The 15,358-nt window shown below is 44.3% G+C and overlaps 1 protein-coding gene across 1 annotated transcript in view; it reads right to left on the reverse strand.

Annotated features, from left to right (window-relative positions):
• The window catches only part of nrxn2b (neurexin 2b), a 769,387-nt gene that overhangs the window by 15,955 nt on the left and 738,074 nt on the right, over positions 1-15,358 (reverse strand). The window contains 2 exon segments of the mRNA XM_071206612.1: positions 1,178-1,500; positions 10,716-10,805. Of these exon segments, the coding sequence (XP_071062713.1) occupies positions 1,178-1,500; positions 10,716-10,805 (413 nt within the window).

A 15,358-nucleotide genomic window follows, 5' to 3' on the forward strand; every position in this document is an offset into this window, starting at 1 on the left:
AGCCTCACCGTGAATCTAATTGGCGGTGTTCATTAAAAATGAGACGGATATCACTGTCAAAGGATGGATTCTGCAACGGCTTGAGACGATGATAAAGGGACAAGCTAGTCGGAATATATCTGGAATCAGCTGATGGAGGAAGTCATGGACGACAGACTGTTCATAGATGAGCCTCGGTAGACATGAAGCAGCGCTAATGAACACAACTGAATGGGGGACATATAGTGCTGCTAATTGGGCCTCATCTTTTTGGTTTCCTGCAACATCACAAAAGTTGAAGTTGACCGTATGAAATGACGCCTTTCAAGCTGTTACAGAAATAGCTGACATAATGTAGATACTGTCGTAGACATGGGGCAAAAGCTTGCACTTCTACCAATAATTACCCGAAGCAAGGTGTTTTCGGCACAGCACACAGCTTAAGAGCTAATGATACTGGCCAGGAACTAGAACACATTCTTCCCTTGGAGCACATGGAGCCTGTTATTATGTCTTTTTACGAGAGGAGCGGGTCTGGATGACCTGCTTCTTCCGTGTTCCAGTGTGTGGCAACAGCACTTCCCTAATGTGTGCTAATTGTTAGGTAGCATGACGGTAACGTCAACACTTAGCACATGGGGATAATCATCAGCCTATAAACCATAGTCTTTCACATGGGTGTGAGGGAGAGTCATACATATAAGCTTATGGGAGCCTGAGTTGTTGTGCTGCTACTGCTGCATGCTTTCCTTTTCATTACGTTGTCCACTCCTCCAGGCTTTGTTGCTCTGCCTGGGTGTTCTGTTATTTCCAGCAGCCTACCATGTCTGGGGATTAGTCAGCTGTATCTTCTAATAGCAAATCAAAATGGCAGTGTTGATTGGGCTAATAGGACCGCACACAAAGCCGTTGTGACTCCCCCTCAGGGTGAGGGCAATCTGAGGGGGAAAACACTGCACTGAAAAGGAGACTGTTGCCCTGGAAGTGGACGTAACAATTATTTGAAATGTGCATCTCGTCCTCCAAAAGCTGTTAAATCTTGCATATATTGTTTTTGGCACTTTTGGAACTTTACTAAGTCATTCAAAGACACTGCACTGGCTCAGTGACTCAAACGCCAGCTTTTAGCTATGGTCTATTTAGCGGGATGGAATGAGTCGTGTACACAAGCGTCGATCACACACTCGTCACTGCTCACCTGTGTGACACTGTCCCTCATGGTGGGCGAGCGCTGTTTGCGGGTGGTGGTTGTCGCCATGGTGGTGGTGGTCTCCATGATGGTGGTGGACATATCAGCCAGCGGGGTGGTGGAGGTGGTGTCAGTGGTGAGCACCGAGGGCACGTCCCCCACCAGCCGCAGGTTGCCCTGGCTCTGGACGTTGGGGTCGCCCTCGGCTGCCAGTTTGAGCACCTGCAGGCCGTTGTAATACAAGCCAGAGATCTGACCCTGGAAGTGGCGCCCCTTCTCTCCACCACCTATTTTGATGAACGCCTGGCTGTTGAAGATGGTCAACTGGCGACCTGATATATGAGACATAAGGAAGAAATGAAGAAGAAAGAGGAAGTAGGGGTAAGGGAAGAAGAGAAACCATGGAAAGAGGGAGAGAAAGAGCAAAGAGTACAAATCAGTCATGGTCCCTGGGTTAGCTGGCACACAAAACAGAAAGTCATTCACAGGTACAGAAGGATGAACGGGGAGATAGTTTAAATCACATGGGATTTCCTGGGTAACACTTTAGGGAGATTGGACCTTGGTTCTGAGACATTACGGGGCTAGGCACGTGCCGCTTCCTCAGAAAAGGCGGCCTGAATCTGGCAGTCAAATAAATTGCGGGGGCAGTCGCTGCTTGACCCTGAAACTGAGGGTTCGCAGCGAAATGCATCTAATTTGCCCTGAGATGGAATACATTAGAACATCTCATTGACCTCCGGTGCACCTGAGCGGCATGGTGATAAAGCACCTCTGCCAGCATCATTTCTTTCTGCCTTGCTCCGGCATCCAAAGGGGGAAATCAGATCCTCAATGGAAGGACATGTTTAATTCAGCAGGGGCTCTGCCTCTCCGTGGTCATTACCATTCCTCTGGACGGATATATGGATGACGGGAGGATAGGCTCGCTCATTTAACCAGGGTCCAATACTAATGTGTTACCAGGACTTGTGGTGAAGGGTTGAGTGGGGGCGGTCTGACAGATGTCCTTTTCCTTCCTGTATTTCCTTCAGCTGATGGTTTTATTTATACTTTTTTCCCGCCCTGTTTGCATCCCAGCTCTCCTTGGGGACATCCCACCATGCCACTTGGGAGGATGCTAGCTTTGACCCCTGTGGTGGTTCATGTGGATATGAGGGAAGATGGAGAGTTGAGGCAGGGGAGTACTGTTGCTGTTGGGAGGGATGAGGTAATTACTTAGAGAAGAAGGACGGGAGAAGCCAAAGAGCTTTTATGGATAAATCAATTGGTGTAAGGGAAGAGGGAGTGTGTTGTTTGTGAAAGGGATACGACACTAATGTGTGCATCTGAGTACAAAGCAGAGACTCTGGAGATGGGACAAACCTCTGACCTGATGAATGCAGATCTGCTGCTTTTACACAAGTATAAAATACTACAGCGACTAAGTGTGTACATCCTCCATGTTTGTAATGGTGTGTAATGGTGACGAATGAATCCTCTGGATATCTTTGAAATGCTTCTATCGTCTCCCCTGTGGGATTGCACACCCGTGAGGAAAGCTCTCTACTCATCGGCATGGAGACACTAGGGACAGGGCTGGGTCCCATTTATTTTCATTTAAGACGGCTGAAAGGGTCCTTCGTCATTGTAATTATGATTTACAGTCTATATGAGTGCCCTCGCCGTGACGTGTGTAACACCCAGGTGGGCGGTACCACCAGACGATTAATGTCCAATGATGCACATTTGTGTGTGTGTGGGCATGTGTGTTTCCGGGACTGCTTTAGTGCTGGAAAGATGCATCTATTCCACTGAGATGGGCCGTCACACGTGTTAGCCCATGACCAGACCATCAGGCCCGTCACTTCATAATGACGAGAGTGAAAGTCTGGCATATGCACCGTTGACATATGTCACTCTATTATCTCATCAGTAAGCATGTTCGGTGTGAGAGGTTATACAGAGAGAAAGGAGTGGGTGTGGGTGGAGGGGACAGATTGTGGACATCAGCAAGGAAAACACAGGGGAAAAAACACATTTGCCGACACACCTTAAAAAACACCTCAACAGTCTCACTCCACCTTACTGCCCCGTTTATCATCCTTCCAGCGTCCTTGACAAGAGGACTCATATATGCACGCCCTCTCATCAGCCCAGAGGGTCTCCCATCTCAAGCAGCCCCAGTCGGACCTTGCTCTCCAGTGAAGGGTCATGGAACGCAGAGACGCTGAGGACACCTCATCGTCCGTATTACTGAATGTCCTCTTGGTTTAGCAAACAGCTACAGACCCTTTCAGAACGCCAATGTCTCCCTGCATGGGAGCAGCGACTCCAAGTCAGATGATCACCTCAGACAGTGTTCTCCTGGAGAGTTAAGTGTTCTGGAGTCACAGCCACATTCCGAGACTGCAACACGGCCATACTTAAGCCATACTGACACGCGGCTTATGGGTTTGATGCAGAGAAGGTGGGATTACCTCCAAAGTTGTTGCACATGTAAATGTCCAAGAATCCGTCGGATGAGCGATATAATTATGTGTTGCAAATACAGCGTGTGAAGATCTTCGTTAACGAGCAGGGGCGGCGAGCTCTGTGGCGGCCATGTGTGCGTTCATCCCATCAGAGACAGAGCGAGTAAAGACGAAAGGTGCCCCCTGACCAGATGAAGGGAAATCAGTGCTTGTTTTTGGAGCTGTCTGGTCAGGATGAGACTAACGGGGCCAGATGAAGTTATTGTTTCAGGGTCTGCCAGGTCAAATCAAAAGTGGCATGTGGTTTTAGAGCCAATTTGGGCGGCAGGCTGGAGCTGGGTGGGGTGCGGGGGGGGAGGGGAGAAGAAGAAGCCTCGGCATGACAAGCAATCATTGCGCTTAATATGACGGAGCTGGATGTGGCTCGGCGGCGAGGAGAGGCTGTATGAGAGGCTGTGTGAGAGGCTGTGTGAGAGGCCTGTATGTAATGACTTATGAAATATGTCAGGGAAATGACCTTTATCTGTGTGATAGTTGGCCTTTTCAAATAGTGTGTATTCGCCCAACATTTATTTACATACGCCTTTGTTTGTGTGGCTTACTGGGGGTGTGTGTTGTAGAAAGCATCTATCTATCTATCTATCTATCTATCTATCTATCTATCTATCTATCTATCTATCTATCTATCTATCTATCTATCTATCTGTCTGTCTGTCTGTCTGTCTGTCTGTCTGTGTGTCTGTCCGTCCGTCCGTCCGTCCGTCCGTCCGTCTATCTATCTATCTATCTATATCTATGACATTAATTTATCTATGACATTAATTTATGAGAAGCTAGTTCCTTTTAATTCTGCACATCCCTATTTAAATTAAATCCATGAACCAGCTTTACGTTACGCCCATAGGGGAATATGGAACGCACAAAGTAGCACGCGGCGCCCCTTGGATTGAACACCACAAAGCTGGGTAAGAAGAGCTCTGGGTAATGAAGGGGTATGCATAGAAGCATGCTGGAAACAGAGTAAAGCGAGATGAAGAAGTGGAGAAGCCGCCTTAGGAGGACGTAGCAGTCAAACATGTATCGCACTTGAAGTCATGTGAAGCCTTCATGACTCAAAATGGCGCTTCAGAGGTGCTGCCGCTTGTTCAATGTGTTTCTAGAAAACACGTATTCTGGCTGTGAGCTGCTCACTCACTGCCGTTTGATTTGGGATAAGAAAGGGTGGCCCAGAGGTGGGCAAAGTACCACATCTTGAACTTGAGTGAAAGTCATCGTGCAGATTGCTCCATTTCAGAATAATATATATGATATGTTTTATAATGACTGATCTTTAAAGTGTTATCAAAGCAGCTAGTCTGAATGACTTTGTGTACTGCAGTTTAGCTCTTACTCAAGGTGTCACTTAGTCTAATTTAAGAACGGTTTATAATTCAAATCATTTCCAACTCTGCAACGTAACTAAAGGTATTAAATAAATCATATCAGCCGTTGGTAGGTTCACCCCGAGGGCTTGGTGGCTGATCACGGGGAAATATGAAGTCAATCATCACTATTAAAGGAAGTGACATGTAACACGTCTTCATACTCTTCAGGGTGCTTGCCATAGAGCAGCTTTGGAGTTGCCTGAGGAAGAGAGACACTATAGAAAGAGGAGTGTGTGCAGGGACTGAGAGGACGGGGACATGACAGAGACAGGGGCGAGGGAGGGTGACAGCAGGGTAGGACAGAGAGAGAGCCGGCATGAGGACAGCATGTCAAAGAGACAGAGCCGAGGCACAGAGGGGTGACAGGTTGGATATAACGAACAAGAGGAATCATGCAGGTGGAGGCAGTGGCTGAGAAGGAGGGAGACATACAGTAGCAATGGGAGTAAGAGGGTAAGAAAGAAGTAGGAGGATGAATAGAGTCGGTTGAAAGAAAGAACATTGAGGAAAAGTGCCTTCCATTTAGAGGATATGGAATTAATTAGTAGTTAACTACTCTGTGAATACGAGACGATGGCTTCCTGTATCTGTTCTTTGACCAGGGACGACGCAAATGTAGTCGTTATCTTTATTACTGACAAAAGTGTCTCTTTGTAGCAGATGGTTTTAGAGCACTATGTATCCGCTTTCTACCGTAAATAATGTTGTAATTACAAAGTCAATTTGAGATGTAAGCATTTCCTTTGATAAGTGCAACGTTGTCCTTGGAGACAGAACTGCCCCAAAACAAGACGGGAAAAGACGGGAGGTAAATATTCTCCAATTTCCGCGTGTCTGGTTTGACTGAGATTTGGCTTTAGAAAATACGTTTGAGTTTCACGTCAAAGCCATCACTTCCTGTGTGCTGAGGATTTGATACATGAAAGGCCACCGAGCTTTAAGGGTTTATCTGTTGGGTACAGGTTGCATCACTCTTGTCTGATGTCACTTAGAAATAATGTTTTGGGTCAAAAGTAAAGTGTCCAGGTAAGCAGGTAGCAAGTTTCCGGGTGCACACTCTTTTTTGAGAAGGGGCTTGTCTCAGATGAGTTGTGGTCAGTAATTACTAGCTAAGCTTTGCCAAGCCGGAGAGTGGGCTGGGCTCGGCCATGCTCTGCTTGCTAATGCGCAGATTGCTTGTCAAGAGGCTCTGGAATAATGGCTGTGTGCCTGCTGCGACGCCCAGACTGTCGGCGTAGAGGACAGAATAGGACGGAGGCTTGATACGGCACTCTCTCCAGGCTGAGCTCTTTTCCCTGGCTGTGAGAAGCTAACCTGGAGGAAGTGATTGTCAGAGGCAGGTTGAGGGAGATTGGAGGGGAGAGGGGGAGGATGATCTAAGTGCAACCCGGTGGAGGGGATATGAAAGGGACTGCAGCTGGAGAGAGCGGTATCTCTCTCCCTCCACCGTCATCATTACACCGCTCTCATCCTCCTTCTACTCCGGTTATCTCTCAGAGAGGAGGGATGCCATATGGTTGCGACGAGCTTCAATCTGAAATGTTTTCTCTTAGCTGAGTTGCAGGGTGGGAGGGATGGCTCAGAATTCACCTCAGTCAATACTCGGCTTTGTGATGTGCAGAACACAAAGTTGGACCGTCTGCATGCAGAATTTCTAGTATCAACTAAACTATTTCCATTTTCTTTTTTCCACAGAAATAAAAAGAATAGGGAGGGAGAGAGTCGCACGCAATGGGGGTGGGGTGGGATGCTGACAAAGTCGATTACAAAGTGTTCCAAAGTTATCTCCTCGCCACAAGTCTCTCTTTGGTAATTAAGAGCGCTTGGCTTTCTCACTCCTCGGAAGAAGGCAGGCTGGTTTGGGCAGAACACTATGAATTAATTGTGTTTGACAATGGAGACGAGGGGCCAAATGCGGCATGAAGCTAGACTGAAAGCTTTTGGAGGCAACGTGGAGCCCCGAGGTCTTTAAAGGAAGGGGAGGCCGCTGAGATGTGGTGGTGAGACTGCAGGACGCCGGAGACAGTAGATTGGAAAATCAGATGTGGCTCTATCTCGATACTATATCTGTATATCTGATCTTAACAAGGTGATACTGTCGTGGCAGAGAAGCACAGAGAGATCGCACGGTGGTTAGCGAGGGGAAATCTTCTCTTGTATTCACTATTTCATGGTAGGGGAACCATGAAATAACAGAGCCGCTTTCTTGCAGACACTTTTTTACTCATGAGCAAGCATGTTAAGAATGGATACAATTACCCCCCCTACTTCCCTAAAATATAGCCATAATAGTGCAGAGAGATTAAACGAGAGCGAGATACTAACTCAGCGGGAGACAAAGCTCAACATGGAGCTGCTGAAGGACAGACTGAGACGGATTTACTCTCAGTTGCCAGATGTGAGAGAATCTCTGAAATGAAGCTGGGATCATGAATAGAACATCTGGACCTCTGCCTGGCCTGGAGACGTTGACTTGGGCGCCACACCGAGTGGGAGGACTTGGTTGGGGAATGGGGAAGCTCACACCAGACTGAACATTAAAACCTGGATCTAGCGTTTAGGCTAGGCGTTTTTCGATGTAATTCCATTCAAAGCTTGGTCGGCAGGCTATCGGAAAGCTCCAGAGGGACAGACGCCTCGTCACAAGAAGATATATGCTCCAATTCTTCGGGGAGCTGTATTGGCTTTCATGCTCATCTGTTTAAGGGAGGCTTGGTATTTGTAATCTTTATCTTCCAGTCGAGAGAAGCCTCCTACTTTTTGTGAAGGCATCTGTTGACAGTCAAGGGAAAAAAAAGGTATAAAGGTAGGAAGAGCTGAAAACGTGGAGCGACAGATCCAACACACGGCGAGAAAAAGACGCCAGGAAAAGTTGGAACGCATCAATGTAACTTTTTCAGTGGAAAACGTTTGGCCTCCTGATTTCCCCCCCCCCCCTTCCCTGTAATGGCTGCCGTTTTGGATTTAGTCAGCGGCACAGAGTCGGCCCGAGATGCTCTCTCTGATCTGCCTCACACACACACAGGAGATTGGATGAGGTCTTCGGAATGAGATGCGGCGACACAGCTCGGCTCCCTCTAGGACATTGCTGGCTCCAATGCCTTCCGTTATATCCCATAGTGTCTACAACACCGATTTGGAAGGGCATTTGGAAGCACTTAGTTCTGTTGGTGTGTTTCTTTTCAAAGATGAACATAACATTTGAGATACATGGTACTGTTGAGATAACAATGAGATGTTGGAGCACGTGGAGAGGAGACCTTCTGGGCTGATTGTGTTGTGCGCTAAGGTTATGACCCTTTGAGGCATTCACTGAAACCCCACACAGTAACACCACACGGTCTGTCACTCAAAGGTCCATACAGCTTTCACTCCACACAGCATGTAGAACAATACATTCAAAAACTTTTCTTACGAGTGAAACAATAAATGTTAAAGGGACCTTCGTTTAAAACACATTTTGTCAGAATGATCCAGCGTCACTTTTGAATTTGGTGTTCAGTTATTTGTTGTTTTAACCCTCTGAGTTTGCGTGGACACAAGGGGAGGAAGATGCCAGGTGCAGATTTGTTTCTTTAAGTAGCAGTTAGAATTTAGTTAGCTTTTTATTTGTTTTTCTGTCCCGATCGAACGCCGTACGACTTCTTCCAAATACTGACATCCAGGTGCGTTTGAATGTTATCATTTATAACATGGTTATAACTGAGAGCTCTCTGAATTTGTCCCCAGCACGGCAAAGCTGGGACGGTTTCTCCAATTGTTTCAATTTGAAGTGGAGGGTGGGGATTGATGAGAGAAGCCCTCAGTGGTTAGTGTGGGTGGAGTTTGGTTTGCTGTTAGGTGGTTAGATTCTGCTTGGAAGTTTCTCGAGTTTGAGCCACTTCCTTTTTTTCAAAGTAACAACAAGCTTTAACCCTTTCAGCTCTGAAATGTCCGCTAATCCCCTTCATTATCTAGACTAACACGTGTAACAGACTCTTAGAAATGGCCAATGTGCCTCTTCAATCTATCACGTGTGTATGACTGAATCCTAACAAATTAACAAATAACATTTTTCTCAGATCCCTGATCAAAGCCCTCCGTCGTGGTTTGAAGGGAATAATATGTTTTCTTCTTCTTCGACTTCTTCACAGCTCTCATCTAAATGATTGGATGCAGTCTCAGTGCAAATTAAAGAAGAAAGAGAATTATACATTCTGTTTCAAGCTCATTCTCTTTAGACTTTTATGACATGCACAAATCCTTTTATAAGTGGATAAGTCATTTTTTATTGATATACTTTTTCATTCAACTTTAATTACCCAAGCCTTTTTGATTTGTCTTCAGCAGAAGAGTGTTGCCAATGTTCAAGAGCAGAGAAGTCATTTCGTAGGAGCTGGAGATTAAATCAAGGATGGTTTTGTTTCCATAAAATAAATATGCAAGTGCTTCATTTATCTTGTTTGTCTGTCGCATGAATACTTCAGTTTGCTCCCAGAGACAATTGCATCTTTTGAATTCTACCCTGCATGTCTTATTGTTCACAATACCGTTTCAAAGGAGCCCCTACAGCTAATTGGCTTATGCATGAAGCTCTAAATTCATGATAATCTCAATAGATCTTTTATGAAAATAGAAAAGATAATGCGAACCATACTATAAAGTATTTGGATATTCTGATCATCTACGCCAGAACAAACCATTTTATATGAAATGTCATTCTGTACTAGGTTTTATTATGGTAGAAAGTACCGTATTGTTTGAATCCAGACTCCACAATATGCACAGCGCATGATAATTACATGCCTGCAATGCATTCAATGCAACATATTATATTCCTCTTTTGCATTTTTTTTTAGAATCAACCACCTTCAGCAGCACAAACACGGCACAAGATAAAGAGGTTGGGACATTCGGCACTCAAAGGGTTAAAGAATCATCACTTAAGGCTCTAGTTATGCGTAGCGTTGGGCGGAAATGTGCGCCCACGTGCCACAAATAAATTTAGACCGATTACTGAACAAACACTTCAACAGTCCCTTTAACTTTTAGTGACTTCATGGGGAATTCTTTTTTCTTCTTGGAAATCCAGTTCTATTTTTCCTTTTCATGAAGGATTATATATATATTCAATGCAAAGTCACATTCAGCCAACAAAAGACACAGGAAAGAAGCAGACGGTACCAAGAGGCTGTTTACATGTAGTTAGGTTATTAGGGGGTTATGTCGGGTTATTTGGGAGTTATTCCTCTGAAGAGATGCAGCCCCAGTTTAAGGTGCTTTGGATATGGTCCCCTGGATATCTGCATTCCAATGCTAGGGACTGGAGTTATAATACATGTTTTTAATGTAATTATTATTTTAACCAATCATTTCACAGTGAAGTGCCTCAACTGGGCACACTGGGATGTAAAGCTAGGGCCCATGTATGATATAAAACAATCTTTCTTCCAACAATGTTTGTGGTTAGTTTTCAGATATCAATTGAGTTTAGGAATAATTAAATGTAATGAATAAGGATGGATAATCCATTTATTATTGTTTTTGGTAAATCTGCAGTGGATATCAGGGGACCAGGTCTGTTAAGAGCCAACTCACATTCAGCCCTGTTGCGTGGCACTGCACCTCCTCCAGAGTGGTGGTTAACGGTAGGTTAGAGATCATTAGTGGAGTTAAAGGGTATTTTATTACCTTTGTCGAGTAGCCACTCGTCAACTACCCGACCAAGTCGGTATGGGATTCTTTGTCTAGCAATAGCCAGGCGCTCATTATCAAAGTTCCCTTTAAGAAATTTGGAGAAGACAATATAAGAGAGGTTACAAAGAAATCTGGAAGTTGAAAGGTTAGAGGTTAGAGGGGCAACATGGCAAATGTTTAGCAAATGTTTAAATCAGCTTTAGTTAGGACAGGAAGAACTTGAGGATGTGTTTTTGGGCTGGTTTGTTTAGTTAACAGCATTCTAGTTACCTTAGGTTTAAGTGTTTTTAAATGCACTGACAAGTTAAACAGATTTATGAATTATTTAGATATAATATGGTTACATTTGTAGAAACTCATAGCTGTCCGCAAAGTGAATACACTTAAAAATGAATTAGCAGTTAGTCAAGTTAAAATACAAAACCAGCTTCATTTACCAACAGAATAACTACATTGTGAAAGAATAAAGCAGATAACACATTTCATATCAGCAATGATAGCATTATTATTTCACATGAGATAATCACACAGTGCTAAAACATAGTTCATGGTTGTTTCAAGGAAGACATCTTTTAGGTCGCATTGCACACAAAGACTTTGTGATTAGAAAATCATCACCTCTCAAATCTGACAACAGGATGTCACCTGGAGCACATTTCACTTTGATCTAACTCTTCCTCTTCAACTAAAGTGAGAGTGTCAGCACGGTCTTTCTCAGGTTTTTTTGCATTAATGGAGCACTTCTCAGTGGCACTTGGCAATTAGCATCACTTCATCAGCGTGTCAGAGAAGTTCCTTCACCGCTGTGCTAACTTATTATACCTCACTTCACTTTAATCAACCTCCGGGTCACGCTGCGTAGAGCTGGAATTAGGGGCCATGGTGGCCAGGCTGGGGGTTTGATGAAGGCTTAATTAGGATCATAGGCTATGCAAGCAAAGTCATGCCAAATAATGGGGTCAGGAATCCTCAGGGGTCCTCGAGGCGGGACAACGTTCAGTGGAGTTCCCAGAATACGAGCAACAAAAGTCTTTATCGTCATTACTTAAAAAAACTGAATTGAATACAATGTTTTTGTAACTTACTACATGTAGGGAGATACAATTAAACCCTCAGAGCTCTATGCAGGGTTCAGAACCGAAAAGCCAAGCTATGCAGGATTCCTAAATAACATCTTTTTATTTTTGACCCCGTTACATTTAGCCACGGTTAGCTTAAAAACCTGTTAAACCCTGTTTTTTTTTTCACGACACTGTGTCTCAGGGGATCTTAATATTTAAGAACCTATTAATGTGTTATACCAGATTAACGGAAATAATCTCAGCTAATTGACGATACAAACCATTTTTACCAAAACAAAACACAAGTCTCATAAAAAGCATCTATATGACCCCTTAGCGAAAAATGCTAACGGACATTGGCACAGAACTGAAGATAAAAGTGCCCTTATTACTTATCGTAGCTGCACATACAATATATCCGATTAAAACTGAGGTTCCACAGATTATTTAGGTATATAGTATCATCACTGAGTGATCCGAACACGCGACAGGGGAAGCAAACACAGACATCACAACACGTACCTTTACGGAGCTTCTAGGGAGATCGTCTCACCCTAGCTGTCACTCTGATCAAAAGACGTGTTCAATGTCATTAAAACGAGAAAAAACGTGGCTGAATCGGTTAATCCATAGGTTTTTAACGTCTCTGTATAAAAAAATGATTTCATTTATAATCCATAATTCCATTTTTATGTAAAAATCGGAGAGCAAAAGTTAGCTGCTAATGGTAGCCACCAGAGTGGCTGCTGCTTCCGGTCTAGGCTATGCGGCAGTCTAACACACACACATTACCAAATAAGGACTATGTGGGAGTTCCCCTCGATTCCATTGGCTCTGACGGTTAAAAAGATATGTCACATGTCAAAATCCAGCAAGGGGGGCCAGAGATATGAACAATCCACCCAAATGGCCCCAGAAGAGGTTTTTATTTGCTAAATCTGTCTAAAAAGGTCAAATATCACTTGTTTCGCATCAATCTTGATACAGGGTACTTATCATATGTTGTACTTTGGATTCCTAAAGCTTTTAGTCTACTAACCCATCATCCAAGGTTAGTTTTCACTATAAGTACAACATATGGGACGGGTGGCGCAGTGGTCTGTGCGTTTGATCATCAGATCAAGGGGGCGTTGGGGAACTCCAGTTCGAAACCCGCTCCCCCCCCACTGCGTCAGGCCGTTGTGTCCTTGGGCAAGACCCTTCACCCGAATTTGCTCCTGTGGGTATTGTCCACAGTAGATGACCATTACATGTATGATCTGTATGTGTAAAGTGCTTTGAGAGTCTTTGATAAAGCGCTATAATAAATATAAGGATTATTACCTTTATTATTATTATTTAACCCTTTTAGAAGATATGGTCATTTGTTCTGGGAATGTCATTTTCGAGCCTGAAACCTGAAAAACAGGCTCGGGGTTTAACTTATGAGCTAAACATGTAACTGCAGATTCAGTAACAAACTGTAGCTGGGATTGGGCCCGAAACCAACCCTGAGCCAAATCTTCAAAAGTTGAACAACTAAAAGAGCAATTTTGTTTCTGAATATGATTCGGACATGAGATGTTGGAGAGCCTTTTGGCTGATGAAGAGTTTGGGTCTAAAGTCTCAACAGACGAGCTCTTAAGTGTGCATCTTGCATCCTAACTAGCGTACTTTTCTTTTGCTCCCCCCACTGCTCTGTGTTGCTGCAGTGATCTAAAATAGACCACCTCTCACTTCTGCAGTACCTACTTCCACTCCCCAGGGGTCTCTCTCCACGCCTGCCTGCGCAATTATATCTCACACAGGCTGAGAAGGAGTGTGTATACTGGTGTATGAACAGTTGTTTTCAAGGGGAAGCACACTGTGAAAAACATTATGAGAGTCAGTTCCAAAGTATTATGTCTCAGTGTCATTCATATGCTGCACCTGTAGATCATGTGGGCGAGAACATACAATCAGGTACAGGAAATTACCGATTGTTTGTGGATGTTTTCATAGTTCTATTATGAATAATTGCCTAATTGACTAAAAGGCATCCGCGGACGCAGCTAACTGTATAGCAGCATGTTAGTGTGACCAATTACATGCAGGCGTTCACACCACACTTAAGATTAGCCAGGTACTGCCCTGCCTTTTGGAAAAGCAGTGCAAGAAATTACAGTGCACCGCAAAACACATGACATGTGCACTCTGCAGCATCCACTGAAGAAGAGAAGGAGAGGCAGAAGCTGCTGGTAGCACGAAAGACAGGCAGCGATGGAGGGAAATAGTGGGAGGCAGCAGTCCTTAGTTCTCCTACTGCTGTCTCTGCTATAGCTCATCCTCAAATCTGACTACACCTCCTTCTTCTTACATTCTTGGGTGATTCACACTGAGGCAGTCACTTTCAGTAATCTCATGTACATCCATTTGATCAACCGAGTAACAGTGGATGATCATTATCAGCCGGGGAGATGCAATTCTCCCTCTAGTGGCAGTGGTTGAGCACTGCAGTCAGGAAACTACTCAGATGGTTTCCCCCTCCTCTCCCGCTGTGCATCCTTGCAGCATGTTCCTTTTTATTTGCTTCCATCACTCTTCCCTTAATCCCTTTCCCTTATTTAATACTCACTTCTTAATTCCTTCTTGATTCTTTCCTTTTTCTTGCCTCATTGTCCTTCCCTTTTTCTCATCCACACTTAGTTCTATCCTTTTTCTTACCCTCTGTCCATTTTCATTTCCTTCTCACTAATTCCTTCCATGCCTCATTCTCTCCTTACACCTTCAATACTTATTTTTGTCTCTCAAATCCCTCTTTTCCATGATGGCTTTTTTCTTCCTCAACCATTCCCCTGAACAATCTCACCTCCTGTTTTCTGTGATTTGCCTTCACCCAAAGTCCTTCCATACTTATTCCTTCCTCCCACATTTCCCTCACTTGCCCCCTTTAATCCTCCTTTTGTTTTGTTCACCTTCACTCCCTTTTATCCCTCTATCCTTCTTCATTGCCTGGTAATAGAGTGAGTTTATTACTAGGGGATTAAATGTGGTACATTGTGTGACACTGCAATTCATTACTACACAGTCTGACTTGGTGTATCGGGGGGGGGAGGGGGGTACACCCAGTCTAATAAGAGTGAAGTGAGTGTGTACAGTATGCAAATGTGTGTGTATTCTTTGTCTGGAAAACAATAGCGAGTGACAACATCCTCATCAACAACCAAAGAATGTTGAAGGAATCAACAAAGAATGATTTAGTGCAGCTACACAAAACAAAAAGATGGACGAGGGGAAGACAAGTCTGGTTCTGTTGGACTGTTGATGTTTCTGTCATCCACACCGCGCTGTCAGAGAATCTAAATTCCTCCGTGTCCCGCTTGTTTGCGCTAGGATCCTTAGAGAAATAAGTCATTCTGAGTGAACCAGTGAAACTTTTTCCCTCTCGCTCTCCTCCCCACCATCTGAAGCCTGCTCTGCATGAGAATGGGCGGAAAGATGAAACAGCTGGGCCCTTGTATTGTCCCTCGCCACCATTATCAGACTCCTTCCACTCCCAAGACTATTACATTTGCTCCACGTTAAAGACTGCGGAACAATGCTATCTCACCTGGCACT

The sequence above is a fragment of the Pseudochaenichthys georgianus genome, chromosome 18 (assembly GCF_902827115.2).
Source record: "Pseudochaenichthys georgianus chromosome 18, fPseGeo1.2, whole genome shotgun sequence".
In the NCBI taxonomy this organism is placed as follows: Eukaryota; Metazoa; Chordata; class Actinopteri; order Perciformes; family Channichthyidae; genus Pseudochaenichthys; species Pseudochaenichthys georgianus.